The sequence below is a fragment of the Ictalurus furcatus genome, chromosome 12 (assembly GCF_023375685.1).
Source record: "Ictalurus furcatus strain D&B chromosome 12, Billie_1.0, whole genome shotgun sequence".
In the NCBI taxonomy this organism is placed as follows: domain Eukaryota; kingdom Metazoa; phylum Chordata; class Actinopteri; order Siluriformes; family Ictaluridae; genus Ictalurus; species Ictalurus furcatus.
The window spans coordinates 8,148,744-8,164,752 of NC_071266.1; the positions used below are offsets into that span (position 1 = coordinate 8,148,744).

The 16,009-nt window shown below is 37.1% G+C and overlaps 1 protein-coding gene across 1 annotated transcript in view; it reads left to right on the forward strand.

Annotated features, from left to right (window-relative positions):
• Positions 1–16,009, forward strand: part of LOC128615915 (voltage-dependent T-type calcium channel subunit alpha-1I-like) — a 144,173-nt gene that overhangs the window by 111,659 nt on the left and 16,505 nt on the right. Inside the window, exons 22-30 of the mRNA XM_053638313.1 lie at positions 645–734; positions 2,848–3,040; positions 7,128–7,279; positions 7,642–7,751; positions 9,331–9,464; positions 9,912–9,982; positions 11,872–11,950; positions 12,334–12,455; positions 12,705–13,151. Coding sequence (XP_053494288.1) covers positions 645–734; positions 2,848–3,040; positions 7,128–7,279; positions 7,642–7,751; positions 9,331–9,464; positions 9,912–9,982; positions 11,872–11,950; positions 12,334–12,455; positions 12,705–13,151 — 1,398 coding nt within the window. The remainder of the gene's footprint in view (positions 1–644; positions 735–2,847; positions 3,041–7,127; positions 7,280–7,641; positions 7,752–9,330; positions 9,465–9,911; positions 9,983–11,871; positions 11,951–12,333; positions 12,456–12,704; positions 13,152–16,009) is intronic.

Sequence of the window (16,009 nt, forward strand, 5' to 3'; positions counted from 1 at the left end):
AGAAAAAAAATCGATTACTGAAGATGAATGAAGATTTCGTTTAGTTTTAGTTTCCAGTGTAATGTTTTATTTGTATTTAGCGCCACCACTTTGGGATATCATTGGAAACCAAGAATGTATTTTTGTCTAAATGTTATGAGTTATTGTTGTCTAAATGTTATGAGTAATATTTTGTTAACATTCCTGTTTAATTAATTTTTTTTGTTTGTTTGGTCGTTTTTTTTTTTCTTTGTCTCTTTTATTTCTTTGTGGTTTTAGTTTTTTTTTTTTGTTTTTTTGTTTTGTTTGCATTTATTATCGTTTGTTTCTCTGGTCCTTCTTCACTTTGTTTTACATTATTTTTATTTTGTTTATTTTTGTGTGTTTCAAAATATTCCTTATTATTTCAGTTATTTTGGGGCAATATTTTTAAAAACTAAGTTTAAAAACTTTTTGCTTAGCTGTACAATTTTGTGTGTTTGTTTGTTTGTTTTATGTTGGTTATGTAGTTTTATTTGGTTGTTTGTTAGTAAGTTTGTTTTTGTCTTCAGTAACTATTTAATAAAATAAAATTAAAAAAACATTGCGCAAGTTTGCATTTCAGATACGAAGTTGTTTGTGTCTAAATCTTTTTTTCTTTTTTTCTGGTCTGTCTCCTTCCCCAGGCTCTGATGTCTCTATTTGTTTTAGCCTCTAAAGATGGTTGGGTCAATATAATGTACCATGGACTCGACGCAGTGGGAATAGACCAACAGGTAGGAGAGAGAGTTTTATATCACACACACACACACACACACACACACACACACACACACACACACACAGACATATGCAGGCCATCCCAGGACAATGGATTGAGGAAAATACAAGTGGAATGGTGTGATATGATAATGTAATATCACGCTTTTTGGTATTTGGGGATTTCTGCCTATACTGTCAAAGAAGATGACATTTCATGACATAAAGTGTAGTGGAAGTTTGATTATTAAATCATTTGGTTAGAGAAACTACTACAGTATTTTTTAAAACTCTGAAAAATCTGATTGAACAAACTGTTCATGAATGAATCTGATGTCATTTCATTTTTAGATATCTGCAGTGGGGGAAACACTGTAAGTATTGAACGTGTCAACATTTTTTTCAGTAAATATATTTCCAATGAGGTTATTAACATGAAGTTTTCACCAGACTTTGGTATTAACTCAAGAAATCCACACTTATAAACAAATTCAAACATTAAAGTCCATAAATTAAGTTATGTGTAATAAAGAGTAATGACACAGGATAAAACTATTGAACACACTAACTGAAATTTGTTTAATACTTAGTGGAGAAGCCTTTGTTTGTAATGACAGCTTCAAAATGCTTCCTGTATGAAGAAATTAATCGGCCGCAGTATTCAGGTGTGATTTTGGCTCATTCTTCTAAACATATTGTTTTTAAATCTTGTTCAATTGGATTCAAGTCAGGTGACTGACTAGGCCATTCTAACGCCTTGATTTTTTTTCTCTGAAACCAACTGAGAGTTTCGTTTGCTGTATGCTTTGGATCGTTGTCCTGCTGGAAGGTCCACCCACGTCTCATCTTCATCATCATGGTGGATGGCAGCAGATTCTTCTGAAGAATCTCCCGGTAAAGGGCTCCATTCATCGTTCCTTCAATTATATGAATCTGCCAGTACCATGCGATGAAAAACAGCCCCACACCATGATGCTTCCACCTCCAAACTTCACTGTTGGTATAGTGTTTTAAGGGTGATGTGCAGTGCCATTTCTTCTCCAAACATGGTGTGTAGTATGACAGGAAAAAAAGTTCAATTTTGCACTCGTCTGACCAGACTACACTCTCCCAGTATTTCATAGGATTGTCGAAATGAGTTGTAGTAAACTTTATACGAGCTTCAACATGCCTTTTCTTTAGTAATGGAGTCTTTTGGGGTAAGCGTGAGCAGTGGAGTTTTCTATTGTTTCTATTGCCTATTGTTTTCTCTGTGACAATAAAACCTGCTGCCTCCATGTGTTTCTGGAGCTCTTTCCGAGTGGCCCTTGGCTCTTGGGCTACCCTTCTGACTCCCTGTTCAGAAATCTTGTGAGGAGCTTCTGTGTGTGGCCTGTAGATGATGGAGTGATGTTGCTACCACTTGTGGATAATGGCCCCAATGGTGCTTACTGGAAGATTCAGAAGTTTTGAAATACGTCTGTATTTCAAAACTGTATTTCAAAACGTCTGTATTCCATCAATATGTTTAGCAACAATAAGGTTCTGAAAGGCTTGGGAGAGCTCTTTGCTTTGTAAGAAAAGCCTTTTTATAGACCATCAATTTATTAACCCAGCTGATATTAATTTGCACAGATAGGGGGTATAATTACTTATGCATTTCAGCTGGTTCCTTGCCTTACCTTGCCTTGGAGAACTGCTTTTTCTTAGCATGTTCAATACTCACTCCACATAACTTTATTTATGAACTTTAATGTTGTGAATTCTTTATATTTCTGGATTTCTTGAGTTAATACTGATGTCTGGTGAATATTTCATGTGAATAGCCTCATTGGAAATATATTTACTGAAAAAAATGTTGACGCGTTCAATACTTATTTCCCCCACTGTATAAACTCTTAAAAAAGCTCTTCTTATTTAGATGGTTAAAGTTTCCAGCTTGGTTCTTTTATGTTCTACTTAGAACCCTCTCTCCAGTGACAAACTAAAGAATCCTATACCCTACTAGATGGATGAAAATTTTTTATTTTCCTTTAGCCTTTTCCTTCACCTGTTCTGTTTCATTCCTCCTCTCCTCTCCACCCCTCTCCTGTCTTCTCCTATCTTCTGTTGCTGCTATTTTTTTTTTACCCCGTCTTGTCTGTCTCCCAGCCGGTGACCAACAACAACCCGTGGATGCTGCTGTACTTCATCTCGTTCCTACTCATCGTCAGTTTCTTCGTGCTGAACATGTTCGTTGGCGTGGTGGTGGAGAACTTTCACAAGTGCCGGCAGCACCAGGAGGTCGAGGAGGCCAAAAGGAGGGAGGAGAAGAGGCTCAGGCGAATGGAGAAGAAGAGACGGAGTAAGCAAGGGAGGGTGTGGAAAGACAGAGGGTTCTGTTTCTGTTATTATAGCATGTGCTTAAAAACAAGGCATAAACCTCAGCACATTATATGAAATAATTTCCTCTGATTACCTTTAAGAACTGAGTGTATGCACTGGAGCAGAGTGATATTTTCATAATAACATACAATTAGATTTCACTTACAGAATTTAGGTTCAGTTTTAGTAGGACAAACAACCTGCTGACTGACAGAACCTACAGCAAATATATTTTCAGTTTTTCTGTGACTAGATTGTGTATTGATATTTTAGTGCAAAAGCAAAGAATACAAGTGCACATGTTTTTATTTTAAATGCCAACAGCCCAAAATCCACAATACAAGAAGTTAAATATAAAGGTATCATGCCACAATAGAGGTCAAAAAGCATTAAAGAGAACATTTGCAGGTCAGTTATGAATTTAGGTAGAATGATAAAGAGAGCTTCTTTTCCTGCAGCATGTTGGTTTCCCAAAATATAAATACTATCAAATATAATATTCATGGTAAATTATGCTGTCTGAACCCACAATCAAAACAGTATATCAAATATAGTTAATAATTTGTTTACAAAATTATTTTCATCAATGGAACTGAATACTCCTGGGTCACTCCATAGATTACTAATTTCAGTTTGATGTCTGGATATTATGAACATAACCATGGGTTGAGAATTAAATTGTTTACAAAATGCGATATCTGCTATGTTTTTTGGTTTTTTTTGCAAGATAATTAAAGTCATGTGCCAGTGAGATTTGTCTACATAATCTTGACAGCAGCAAAAAGTTTCATACTTGTGCAATGTAGGCATATTTACAGTTATTTGGATTCATTGTCTCTCTCAATATCAATGATGACATTGAGATCATCTTTTGAGAGCAGGCATAAATTGGCAGCAAAAGAAGGTCCTGCAAAAGCAAGAGAAAAAAGAGATCTATCTTCTTGGGAAGTGCAAACAGATAATATTATTGGTATTCTAACAGCATTGGTATAGCTAACTAGTGTATTTTTTTTTCTTTTTTTCTTTTTTTACTTCAATACAGTAATGTTATTTTAGACTTTTAACCCATTTGGGTTGATTTATCTACAGTTTACACACACTTTAAAAAAAAAATGGTGCACATATTTATAGGATATCTGACAGTTGGTGAGGTAAAATAGAAGCAAACATGACAGGAAAAAAAAAAAAAAAACCTTGTCATGTTACCAAATAACCAGAAAGTTCGAAGTCCTCCGAGAATATATTGCATGGCTGAAAACTTAATGTTTTTCATAATGTTTTTCACTTAACTGTCATAAAGTGCTGAAACTGGAGATTCCTTCCATCAATGCTAAATAAATAAACATCTCCTTACAGAAAACTTCACCGTATCAAAGTTTAGACATTTTTTCCCTTGTTAATGGACATGTTTTATTGTAGTCTTTGATTATGTATGACACTGAGAAGTCCCTGTGAAGGAGTTGTTACTATAGAAACCATAACATATTAGAATGAACACATTAATATAAACCTGCTGCTGTTATAGAAAATTGACCAAGAAGTTAATCATCATTAATCAGATTTGAGAATTCAAACTGCTGTTGTATAATAAGCATTAGCCACTAAGCTAATATTAGCAAAGTTGCTCAGCTAACTAGCATTAATGCCAATGAAAAAAGCGCAATAAATTTTTGTTCATGTTTCTAAATAACAGTATGCTGAGCCGAGTCTTAAACCTCGACAAGTCTTTGTTTGATAAACTAATGAAGCTTTGTTAGCTTTAGCTTGTTAACTACATTATACTCATAACCAGCATGCATAACTAACAAAGCAAACATGTCTTGGCTAATCAGCTGCATTTATTGAGTGGAAAAATCTTAAAAATTAGATTTTGTATCAGATCACTACCTTAAATTTCCATGAAATTAACTGCATTTATGCCAAATGATGTAACAGAAGAATGGAGAAGTAGCTGAAATAGGTCATAAGTGCTCATACAGATTTTTTTCTTCAGCGCATTAACAACTTTGTCTGTCCCAGCAGAAAGAAGTTAGCATTAATCACACCACTCATTTTTGCTTCAGCACTTCTTTTCCACCATCTTTTATTCTCCTTTAATGATCTTACTCTTGTCTCTCGCATTTGCCTTATTTCATTACTCATATCACTCTTCATTTATTTATCCTGCCTTATCTGGCTGTCGTACCTGTCTCCTCCTGTCTCCTCTCACCCTCTTTTTTTTTACTCCACTGTCTCTCCCCCAGCTGTCCGCCTTCTCTTTCTCTTCCATCTGCTTTGACTGCTTGTTTCTTAATTTAGGTGAGCCGAAATCACCCCAAACCCAGTGCCACCCTGGTCCACCTCCTTTTTTCTTTTTTCGTGCCTGCTTGGTTCTGACATGGATTTTTTTTCTTGTTATCGACTGCACATCCTTCCTGACTCTGACCTTTCTGCCATTTTTTTTTTTTTTTGAGGTTTATGTTCTAGCTGTCCAAATAGGCAGCGTGAGCCATACAGTAAGAAAGTGAGCGCTAAGTCCATTTTAAAATAGAAATTGTGAAAGTGTGTAGATTGCACTGGGTTGGTGTTTGTGGATTATAAATGGTCTCTTGTTGTCATGTTAACAGCCACATTGCATATCAGTGACATCTGATCAGCAGTTTGTTCATGAAATTGTGAAATGGATATGAGAATGTAGTGTCTTGCAGATGCAATGTGTTTCTCAAAACAAGTAATTGTGTCCGGGTGTATTTTAAAAAAAATATATATTTCAGTCTTTCAGGCAAAAACATGGAGGTTGTAATTTGTAGAGCCATTTCCTGCCTATGACATAAACGTAATTGAACAAAAACAACTCTGTCAACCTTTGTGATTTGCATTTAAATGAAAAAAAAATCTAATCTTCAAAATTAACATATGATTTTCAGTGGTGTCCAAGTTATATTATGTAATGAAATTTGTATTTTCATCTATACAGTAGATGTTGGACTGTTTTCACCTTGGTTAACCCACAATGCCATTCAACTACCTAGTGAACATGGAGCCAATGGGAATTCATCTCTACATACAGAGACTGATGCAGCAGTGCTTTAGTCTGTTACTCTGTCTAGCTTTCTAACCACATCATCTGTACACTCTGCTCAAACAGATCAGCTTAGATCATGTTAATATCACTTGTCATCTTGTACATCTCTTATACATCATCTTGTACATCATCTTGATCGCTAACTAACCAAGCTGAAACAGTGCTACCAACATTGGTACTAATGTCACCACTACTTCTATGTTGCATTTCTCATTAATATGATGTTGAGCATTGTTTTTAAGAGCTTACATTGAAACCTGACCCTTCTGCTTGAGATTTTTGACAGTTTTTGAAAGGTAATGGTTTGAGATGACCTTTGAAAATGGCACTATGACACAATATTGGGATCATGCTGACATATGCTAACATTTGGTAGCCCCAGTCTGTAAAGTACCACTGGGTTATGTAAAACAAATGTTCTTTGACTATTCAAGCATTCTGTCAGTCTTGAGTCAAAACCATTTATATTGATATAGATATTTATAGTAATTATAGGTCTGGAAATGTTAAAATGAAGACACAAAAATAGTAAATTATGTGCACAAGTTGCTGGATTATGTATTATGATGTATTCTGTCCACGTTTTGGTAAATCTGTTCTGTCCTATAAAGAAATCTATCCATCCAGTTCCATGCAATTTCCCATTGCCTTGCAATCGATTCACAACAACTTCACTGACATACAGTATATTTTTAGAGGAGAGCACACATTAACCAAAACATGGGGACAGTTTTATAAAACCAAGAAATCAAAAGTTGAGAGCAAAAAAGAGGAAAGAAATCTTTATGTGGCCTCCCCAGAGATTTGGTGATGAATTTTTTACCAATGCCAGCGACATTCTTGCATCAGTTAAAAGTGCTGCTCTGTTACAATTTCTTTGTTTGCTGTGCTGACTCTCTTCTCTGCCAGTATCTGCAATTTCTGGTGTCTGCCAATCTCAACCCAAGCCTCCCACTCCTTTCCCCTATGACTGATCTCTTGCTGTCTCCATCTGTCTCTGCAGAGGCGCAGAAGTTGCCGTACTATGCCGGGTATGGCCACATCCGCTTGATGATCCACTCGTTATGCACAAGCCACTACCTGGACCTCTTTATCACCCTCATCATTTGCATCAACGTCATTACCATGTCGCTGGAGCACTACGATCAGCCAAAGGTCAGAACAGCACCCATGTGATATCCTTTAGAGGATAAATTGTTGACTTCAGACTTACCAATATTATCAGTATATATCAGTACACATTAATGGAAATGTTCATATTCTTCTAAAAGTACAATATACGGTATATGGAAGATGTAATTCTTTTGCATTTTGAAATGGTGACATCATTAATTCCCTTATATTGATATTGTCATTTTATTGTGCACATAAAATTTTGTCTCTTTTTCTTTAAATGCCCCCATTTCTCTCTCACTGTCTCCTTCTCTCTCTCTCTCTCTCTCTCTCTCTCTCTCTCTCCCTCTCTCTCTCTCTCTCTCTCTCACACACACACGCACTCTCTCTTTCTCTCTCCTCAGTCTCTCGAAACCGCTCTGAAGTACTGTAATTACTTCTTCAGCTCCACCTTCGTGGTCGAGGCCACACTCAAGCTCATTGCCTTCGGCTTCCGCCGCTTTTTCAAAGACAGGTACGACCGTCCTCCACGCTCAACGCTGACACGAAGGCTACAAGTGTGCACACATTCACACACATGCAGTTCTGAGAGGTAATTGATGAAATACACTAATTATTCCCTTCTTTTCCTTTCCTGACTCACACAATCTCTTTTCTCAGCCTGTTGGATGATGTGCAGAACGATGCTGTAATTACAACAGTCTGTTACTTAATGTTTATTAATGTAGATTTCAAAGCAGGTTGCCTTTGAGTTAACTGAGGACAAAAAAAAAGCTGACATGATTAGAAAATTGTGCTAGTCAAATTAGAAGCATGTGTAGGTAAATTTATGCCTGATTTACAAGATCAATCATGGACTGAATTTATGGACTGAAATTCACAGTGTGAATTTTTTATATTATAGTGCAGTGTTTTGAGTTTGCAATTAGTTAGCATAAAATAATAATAATAATAATAATAATAATAATAATAATAACAACAACAACAACAACAACAACAACAATAATAATAATAATAATAATAATAATAATAATAATAATGGACACAGGTGCAACTAATTATGTGACTTCTGTCAGCAACTGGTTTCCTTCCATCATAACATCAATTTCTTTCTTTTCTTACTTTATCCGCCTCTTCTGAGTGCAGCCATAGACATCATTGTTAAACTTTTTCTTTTCTTTTGAGAAACATGACTGCTGCTTATCTCCAATACAGGGGGGTTTGTAGAGGAAGGGCATAGGTGCTCTGGTTGCACCATAACTAATTTAGGGATTTCATAACAAGGGGAGTGAATACCTATGCAACCACAACATTTATATGTTAATAAATTAAACTATTGCAAACTATACAGATTTTTCCCTTATTTCAATATTATGGACTATTTGTGTAGATTCATGACATATAATCCCAATTAAGTCAATTTCAGTTCCAGGTTCTAACACTACAAATTGTGGAAAGATTCATAGGGGGTGAATACTTATGAAAGGCATAGTACAGCTAGTTTACATCTTATCCACATTCTGATAATAGGCCAATAAGAATAAAGCATTTAGCAGGTTAACTAGATCTAAGGAAATAAGTAAACAGAATTGATTAAAGATAAATTTCAATTAAGCTGAGTTAGACATGTTTTGTTGGAGGAAATGTGCAGTTTTTTTTTGTTTTTGTTTTTTAATAAACTTCACCTACTGTTAGTTATGTGAACTCTATTATATAGTTAGGTTTTTCTTCATTTCAGTACTTGAATAAGTAAAGTTTCATTTAATAAATATAAAATATAAATGATACAAGCACTGTGTGCATATTTTAGAATACAGTGTCTGGTAGTTATTCAGCAGATTTTATATATATATATATATATATATATATATATATATATATATATATATATAATTTATTGTTCTCTGATATAATATGGAAGACACAGTGATTGCATTCCCATGGTGCAGAATACTTCATTATTAATCACTCAGCTCATCTGGACCGATTACAACAGAGCTGTCAGTTCAGGTATCATATCTCTAATGAATAAATGAATGAACCTATCTCTCTCTCCCACTATTCTTCCTCCCTCTTGCTATCGCTATCTGCAGGTGGAATCAACTAGACTTGGCTATTGTGCTTTTGTCTGTGATGGGTATCACACTGGAGGAGATAGAGATTAACGCCTCACTTCCTATCAACCCTACCATTATTCGGATCATGCGGGTGTTGCGGATCGCACGTGGTCAGTCTTCTGCTGAAATCCTGACCTCATGCAAAACTTGTAGGATCTTACATGAATTATGTTGTACGAAATACATGTATACACCAGCTTTTCCGAACAGCTGGCTTTGAATTCTGAAATATTTGCAGGTTTGAAGTTATTTAGGGAGTGTTATTTGATACCTAGAAATTTTGTAGATGGTTGTAGAGGAAACGCGTAGGAGCTCAGAGGGCAGCTTGGTGCGTTATGATGGTTCTAAGGAGGTCTCTGATGGTAATTAATGGCCTTTACAGACGTCCACTAAGGGCTTCGACTGGGCTCCTCTGCACCGGCATCCTTTTGTAGATTCAGATTCTGATACTTGGTATTTTACTTTCTGCTGCAATTGGGACCACCGGGACCTCCATTAAAAATGGCTCTGAATAGGTGTGCTACTTTTTTCACTTTGATTCTTTTCTCTATTCATAGTGCTGAAACTGTTGAAGATGGCCACTGGGATGCGTGCTTTGCTAGACACAGTAGTTCAGGCTTTACCTCAGGTAAATTAATCTCTTTTTTAAGTTAACTTTTTTTTACTTTTCAATATTTCTCTCTTCTGAAGTTAATAAGACCTAAAAAAAAATAAAATAAAAATGCAGACGTGAAAGTCGTCTGTCCTGAAGACTTTCCTATTGTGGAAAACGTACTGTTACAAAGTGATTGACACTGGATATCCCTTCCATAAATGTAAAATAAATGTTCCCTTACAGAAAGCTTCACCATATTAACAATGATAGGTTTTCCTTTGTTAAATAACAACACATTTTGAAATGTTTATTACTATACTTAGATCTTGTAGAGCACCCTCCAAACAAATCCCTGTGAATAAGTTGTTACTATAGAAACCATAAAATATTAGAAAAAGTGCATTAATATAGCCCAGTGATTTGATTTGAATTTCACGACTACTGTGGGGGCCTTGCAGTTATAGAAGTTAAATCAACACTGTCTGACAAATCAGATTCGAGAATCCAACAGCACTGTGGTATAATATACTGATTGTTGGAGTAATAGAATCATATCACTTTTCTGTTATACACACATGACATATCTCTTGAGACTGCACTATCATTCTCCAGTCTCGTGCCCCTGCCACAACACAAGGACATTTTAGCTAACTGAAGAGAGAGAGGTTAATTGTGGAGATCAATCACTCTCTGTGTGAGGCACGTCAGAGAGAACCAATTTCTAAAATGGCATGCACATCATTGACCATTATTTAACATGATTTGCCATTTAGTACACCAAAAGTAAACTTAGTTTATCTTCTAAAGTAATGTGAATTTCCACTGGGTTTCTTAGTTGAGAAAGTTTTATAATCTTGCAGCAATATATATATATATTTTTTGCAGTAAGTACAGTACTCCCACACAGAGCTTATTGCTTATGTGGCAGTATAAACTTCTGAAAGCTAATTAGCTGATTTTTATATTCCTAAGATGTTCTCCTCTGTCTAGTTTGAAGAAAAGTAAATGTAACTTATCTATACTCTCATTTCCATTGTTTAGATCACATGTTTTTATTCTGCACATATATTTTGCATATTCTCTCAGGTAATGTAAGTGATTAGGGAACAAACATTTTCCTAAAAAGCTGCATCAGAGACCATAGTTCCTGCAGACGTGACTATCCAGCACTGCCGTTGCTCTGCTCTGTTAACCAAGCATATTTCTAACTGGCAAATTAAAATGCTGCAGTATATGAATAAGATTTTCTGTACTAAAGTAATCATCAGAGGTTATATATATATATATATATATATATATATATATATATATATATATATATATATATATATATATATATATTATTATGTTTTTATTTATTTGTATATGACACAGCTTCTTTGCAAATTGCATGCAAGACCCCAAGTATCTACACTCATAATTCACCAGTTAGCAGAAGCAAATTAACACATTTTAATTATAATCTTATTAAATTATTAAAAGTATCTTACCTTTCCCTGTCCCCTGTTAGACCATATGTGCATCCGGTATTTTTGTTGAAACTGAACTAACCATGAACATAAGTCACGGCCTTTAGCTCATGGCCAGTCTTGTTATGTCAGCAGCCTATCCTTCCCAGTGCATAATTCACTGCCCATGTTTGATGAGATTGGTTTGCTGAGCTCCAAGACAGTTCTGTGTCTAATACAGTCTGTACACATTGTTTTCTTAGGGAGTTTATATCTCAGTATTACATACAGATCTACAATTGTGTATTGCCCTTTTTAGAAGAAAAAAAAATAGATATTTGTTTGCTTACTTATTCAGATGAGTCATTATTTGCTGACATCTTGTTTATTCAAAATGTCAAGGTAAAATTGACTTCAGCTCTTGTTTTTACTGTAATTAGCTAATGGCATGCTGAATGACTGTGTGTTTTGCAGGTGGGAAATCTGGGTCTGCTGTTTATGTTGCTGTTCTTCATCTATGCTGCTCTGGGTGTAGAGCTATTTGGGGAACTGGGTAAATGTTACTCTTAATATAAATGACAGATGTCAAGCCAGTTGTCCCTACAGCTAATCATAGGTTAAATTAGACTAACTGAATTTAAGTTATCAGTATGATATGTCCAAAGACATGCGTTGTAGGCTGATTGGCATCTCTAAATTGTCCATAATGTGAGAATGGGTGTGTAAGTATCTGTGCGATTGTGTCCTGCAATGGGTTGACACCCCATCCAGGGTGTCCCCCACCTTGTGCCCCAAGTCCTCTTGAACAGGCTCCAGGCTCCCCATGACCCCTGTGTAGGATAGCCGGTACAGAAAATTGATGGATGGATGGAATTAAATTGCATGCATTAAAACCCTCTGTCTTCCTTAATCCATCTATTTGTTCTCTGATCTTAGTGTGCAATGCAGATTACCCATGTGAGGGGATGAGTCGGCACGCCACCTTTGAGAACTTCGGCATGGCCTTCCTGACACTCTTCCAGGTCTCAACTGGTGACAACTGGAATGGGATCATGAAGGTGAATTAAAAAAAGTATTATTATTATTATTAGTAGTAGTAGTAGTAGTAGTAGAAGTAGTAGTAGTATTAGCGGTAGTAGTGTTTGTTTGTTTGTTTGTTTGTTTGTTTTCATAATGGCATTTCATCCTGTATGTGTCACTTTTGTATGTTCGGAACATATGTGATATGTGATCCAAAGTTTATAATATCATTCTTCAGAATAGGCCTTCATGACTAAATTGTTTCCAATCCTATTTCTTTCTCTCAGGACACTTTACGTGAGTGCCCACCAGGCGACACCTACTCTTGCAATGGCAGTCTACAGTTCATCTCCCCCATGTACTTTGTGAGTTTTGTGCTGACAGCCCAGTTTGTGCTCATCAACGTGGTAGTTGCCGTACTAATGAAGCACTTGGATGACTCAAACAAAGAAGCACAGGAGGAGGCCGAGATGGATGCTGAAATCGAGCTAGAGCTAGCACAGGGAGGGCTCTGTTGCCTGGGTGGACTGGCAGCTGCTGCTGGGCCTGGCATCGGGGTGGGAACTGGAAGTGGAGGAGGTGGTGGAGGTGGAGGAGAGAGGCCAAGCATTGAGTGTGGAAGCAGACAGGCAGCCATGGTGGGGGCTCACGTGCATGCCAGCCAATGTGGGTACACACCTCCAAGTGGAGGACATGAATCACACAACCACAGGAAGCTCTACTCACCTGCACAGGTAGGCCAGTCATTACTGCTGCATGCATCCCTGCTGCTCATGCATCCCTGCTACCCCACACACAAATAATGATTATGAATGAAAGATCACAGGTTATCCAAGAATTTTGTTTGAAACAGTTAATGGTGGGTAAAGATGTCTGACTGGTTGCAAACGCCTCCTGTGGAAGTAGTTGTTTTTATTTTAGAACCTTGATGACTTATGACATACTACTTTTTTTTTGTCCAAAATTAACCTCAAGCCAAACTGTTATCTGTTTATATACAGTGAGGGAAAAAAGTATTTGATCCCCTGCTGATTTTGTACGTTTGCCCACTGACAAAGAAATGATCAGTCTATAATTTTAATGGTAGTTGTATTTGAACAGTGAGAGACAGAATAACAACAAAAAAATCCAGAAAAACGCATGTCAAAAATTTTATAAATTAATTTGCATTTTAATGAGGGAAAAAAGTATTTGACCCCCTCTCAATCAGAAAGATTTCTGGCTCCCAGGTGTCTTTTATACAGGTAACGAGCTGAGATTAGGAGCACACTCTTAAAGGGAGTGCTCCTAATATCAGTTTGTTACCTGTATAAAAGACACCTGTCCACAGAAGCAATCAATCAGTCATATTCCAAACTCTCCACCATGGCCAAGACCAAAGAGCTCTCCAAGGATGTCAGGGACAAGACTGTAGACCTACACAAGTCTGGAATGGGCTACAAGACCATTGCCAAGCAGCTTGGTGAGAAGGGGACAACAGTTGGTGCGATTATTCGCAAATGGAAGAAGCACAAAAGAACTGTCAATCTCCCTCGGCCTGGGGCTCCATGCAAGATCTCACCTCGTGGAGTTGCATTGATCATGAGAACAGTGAGGAATCAGCCCAGAACTACACGGGAGGATCTTGTCAATGATCTCAAGGCAGCTGGGACCATAGTCACCAAGAAAACAATTGGTAACACACTACGCCGTGAAGGACTGAAATCCTGCAGCGCGCGCAAGGTCCGCTGCTCAAGAAAACACATATACATGCCCGTCTGAAGTTTGCCAATGAACATCTGAATGATTCTGAGGACAACTGGGTGAAAGCGTTGAGGTCAGATGAGACCAAAATGGAGCTCTTTGGCATCAACTCAACTCGCCGTGTTTGGAGGAGGAGGAATGCTGCCTATGACCCCTGGAACACCATCCCCACCGTCAAACATGGAGGTGGAAACATTATGCTTTGGGGTTTTTTTTCTGCTAAGGGGACAGGACAACTTCACCGCATCAAAGGGACGATGGACGGGGCCATGTACCGTCAAATCTTGGGTGAAAACCTCCTTCCCTCAGACAGGGCATTGAAAATGGGTCGTGGATGGATATTCCAGCATGACAATGACCCAAAACACATGGCCAAGGCAACAAAGGAGTGGCTCAAGAAGAAGCACATTAAGGTCCTGGAGTGACCTAGGCAGTCTCCAGACCTTAATCCCATAGAAAATCTGTGGAGAGAGCTGAAGGTTCGAGTTGCCAAACGTCAGCCTCGAAACCTTAATGATTTGGAGAAGATCTGCAAAGAGGAGTGGGACAAAATCCCTCCTGAGATGTGTGCAAACCTGGTGGCCAACTACAAGAAACGTCTGACCTCTGTGATTGCCAACAAGGGTTTTTAAACCAAGTACTAAGTCATGTTTTGCAGAGGGGTCAAATACTTATTTCCCTCATTAAAATGCAAATCAATTTATAACATTTTTGATGTGCGTTTTTCTGGATTTTTTTGTTGTTATTCTGTCTCTCACTGTTCAAATAAATCTACCATTAAAGTTATAGACTGATCATTTCTTTGTCAGTGGGTAAACATACAAAATCAGCAGGGGATCAAATACTTTTTTCCCTCACTGTATATATATATATATATATATATATATATATATATATATATATATATATATATATATATATAATTTATTTATTTGAATTTTTTTCTTTTGATTAAAAATGTACCGTTGGCATCTGATTGACACCCTGCAACTTAGTTATAAAATTGTGCTAATAGGAAGGGAAAGGCCTAATGGACTCTAAAGCAAAGCAATTCTGGAACTGACTAATATGTGGATTCATCAAGCACAGATTAGAACAGCAGAAAATAATCATCTGAGTAATCATCTGATGTTGAAAGAGAGTGGCAGGAACACTCTGTACCAGATACTGACAGCATGAACATGAAGTAATGGTGTTTCTGTTCTCTGGAACAACTCTATCCGATCACTACCACCCCACCCAATCAGAATATACCTCTTTTTCCTCAAATATGAGTCACTGGTGTTTGTGTGTGCAGGTGTGTGTTTGTGTTGGACTATAGCTATGTAGTTGTCTCGACTCACTACTTGCTCTATTAATAGCGTTGTGCTAAGAATAGCACAGACCGGACTCTTGCAACAGCACCTGTGGACTGCAATGATCACAAAATTTAAAATGCAGCACCAACAAGACCAATCTCCCCACTCGATCAACACAGGGCCATGATTGCGGTCAGTGTCTATTTATAAAGGCAATCTGGTAAAAGCCGATGAAAGGTGAGGAAGATGAAGCAAGTGAAAAAGCATACTTTAAATAATTCATGTTGCAAAGGTAGGGTGCAAAATAAGCATTGAGTTAATGTGAGTTAATCGTGAAAAAGAGTCTGAGATTTGGGCATATGCTGAGATCAAGACTGATAATATGTTGTGTAAGGAGGGATCTCTTAAAATATATAAAAGAGATTGATTGAAAGAATGAACAGAGATGCAGGGAGTAACAAACCCAAGAAGAAGAGAACAAGAATGACAAACAAGTGGCAGCTAGTTTCACCTAGCACTCTGTTCATGGACATTTTCTATAAGAGGAACAG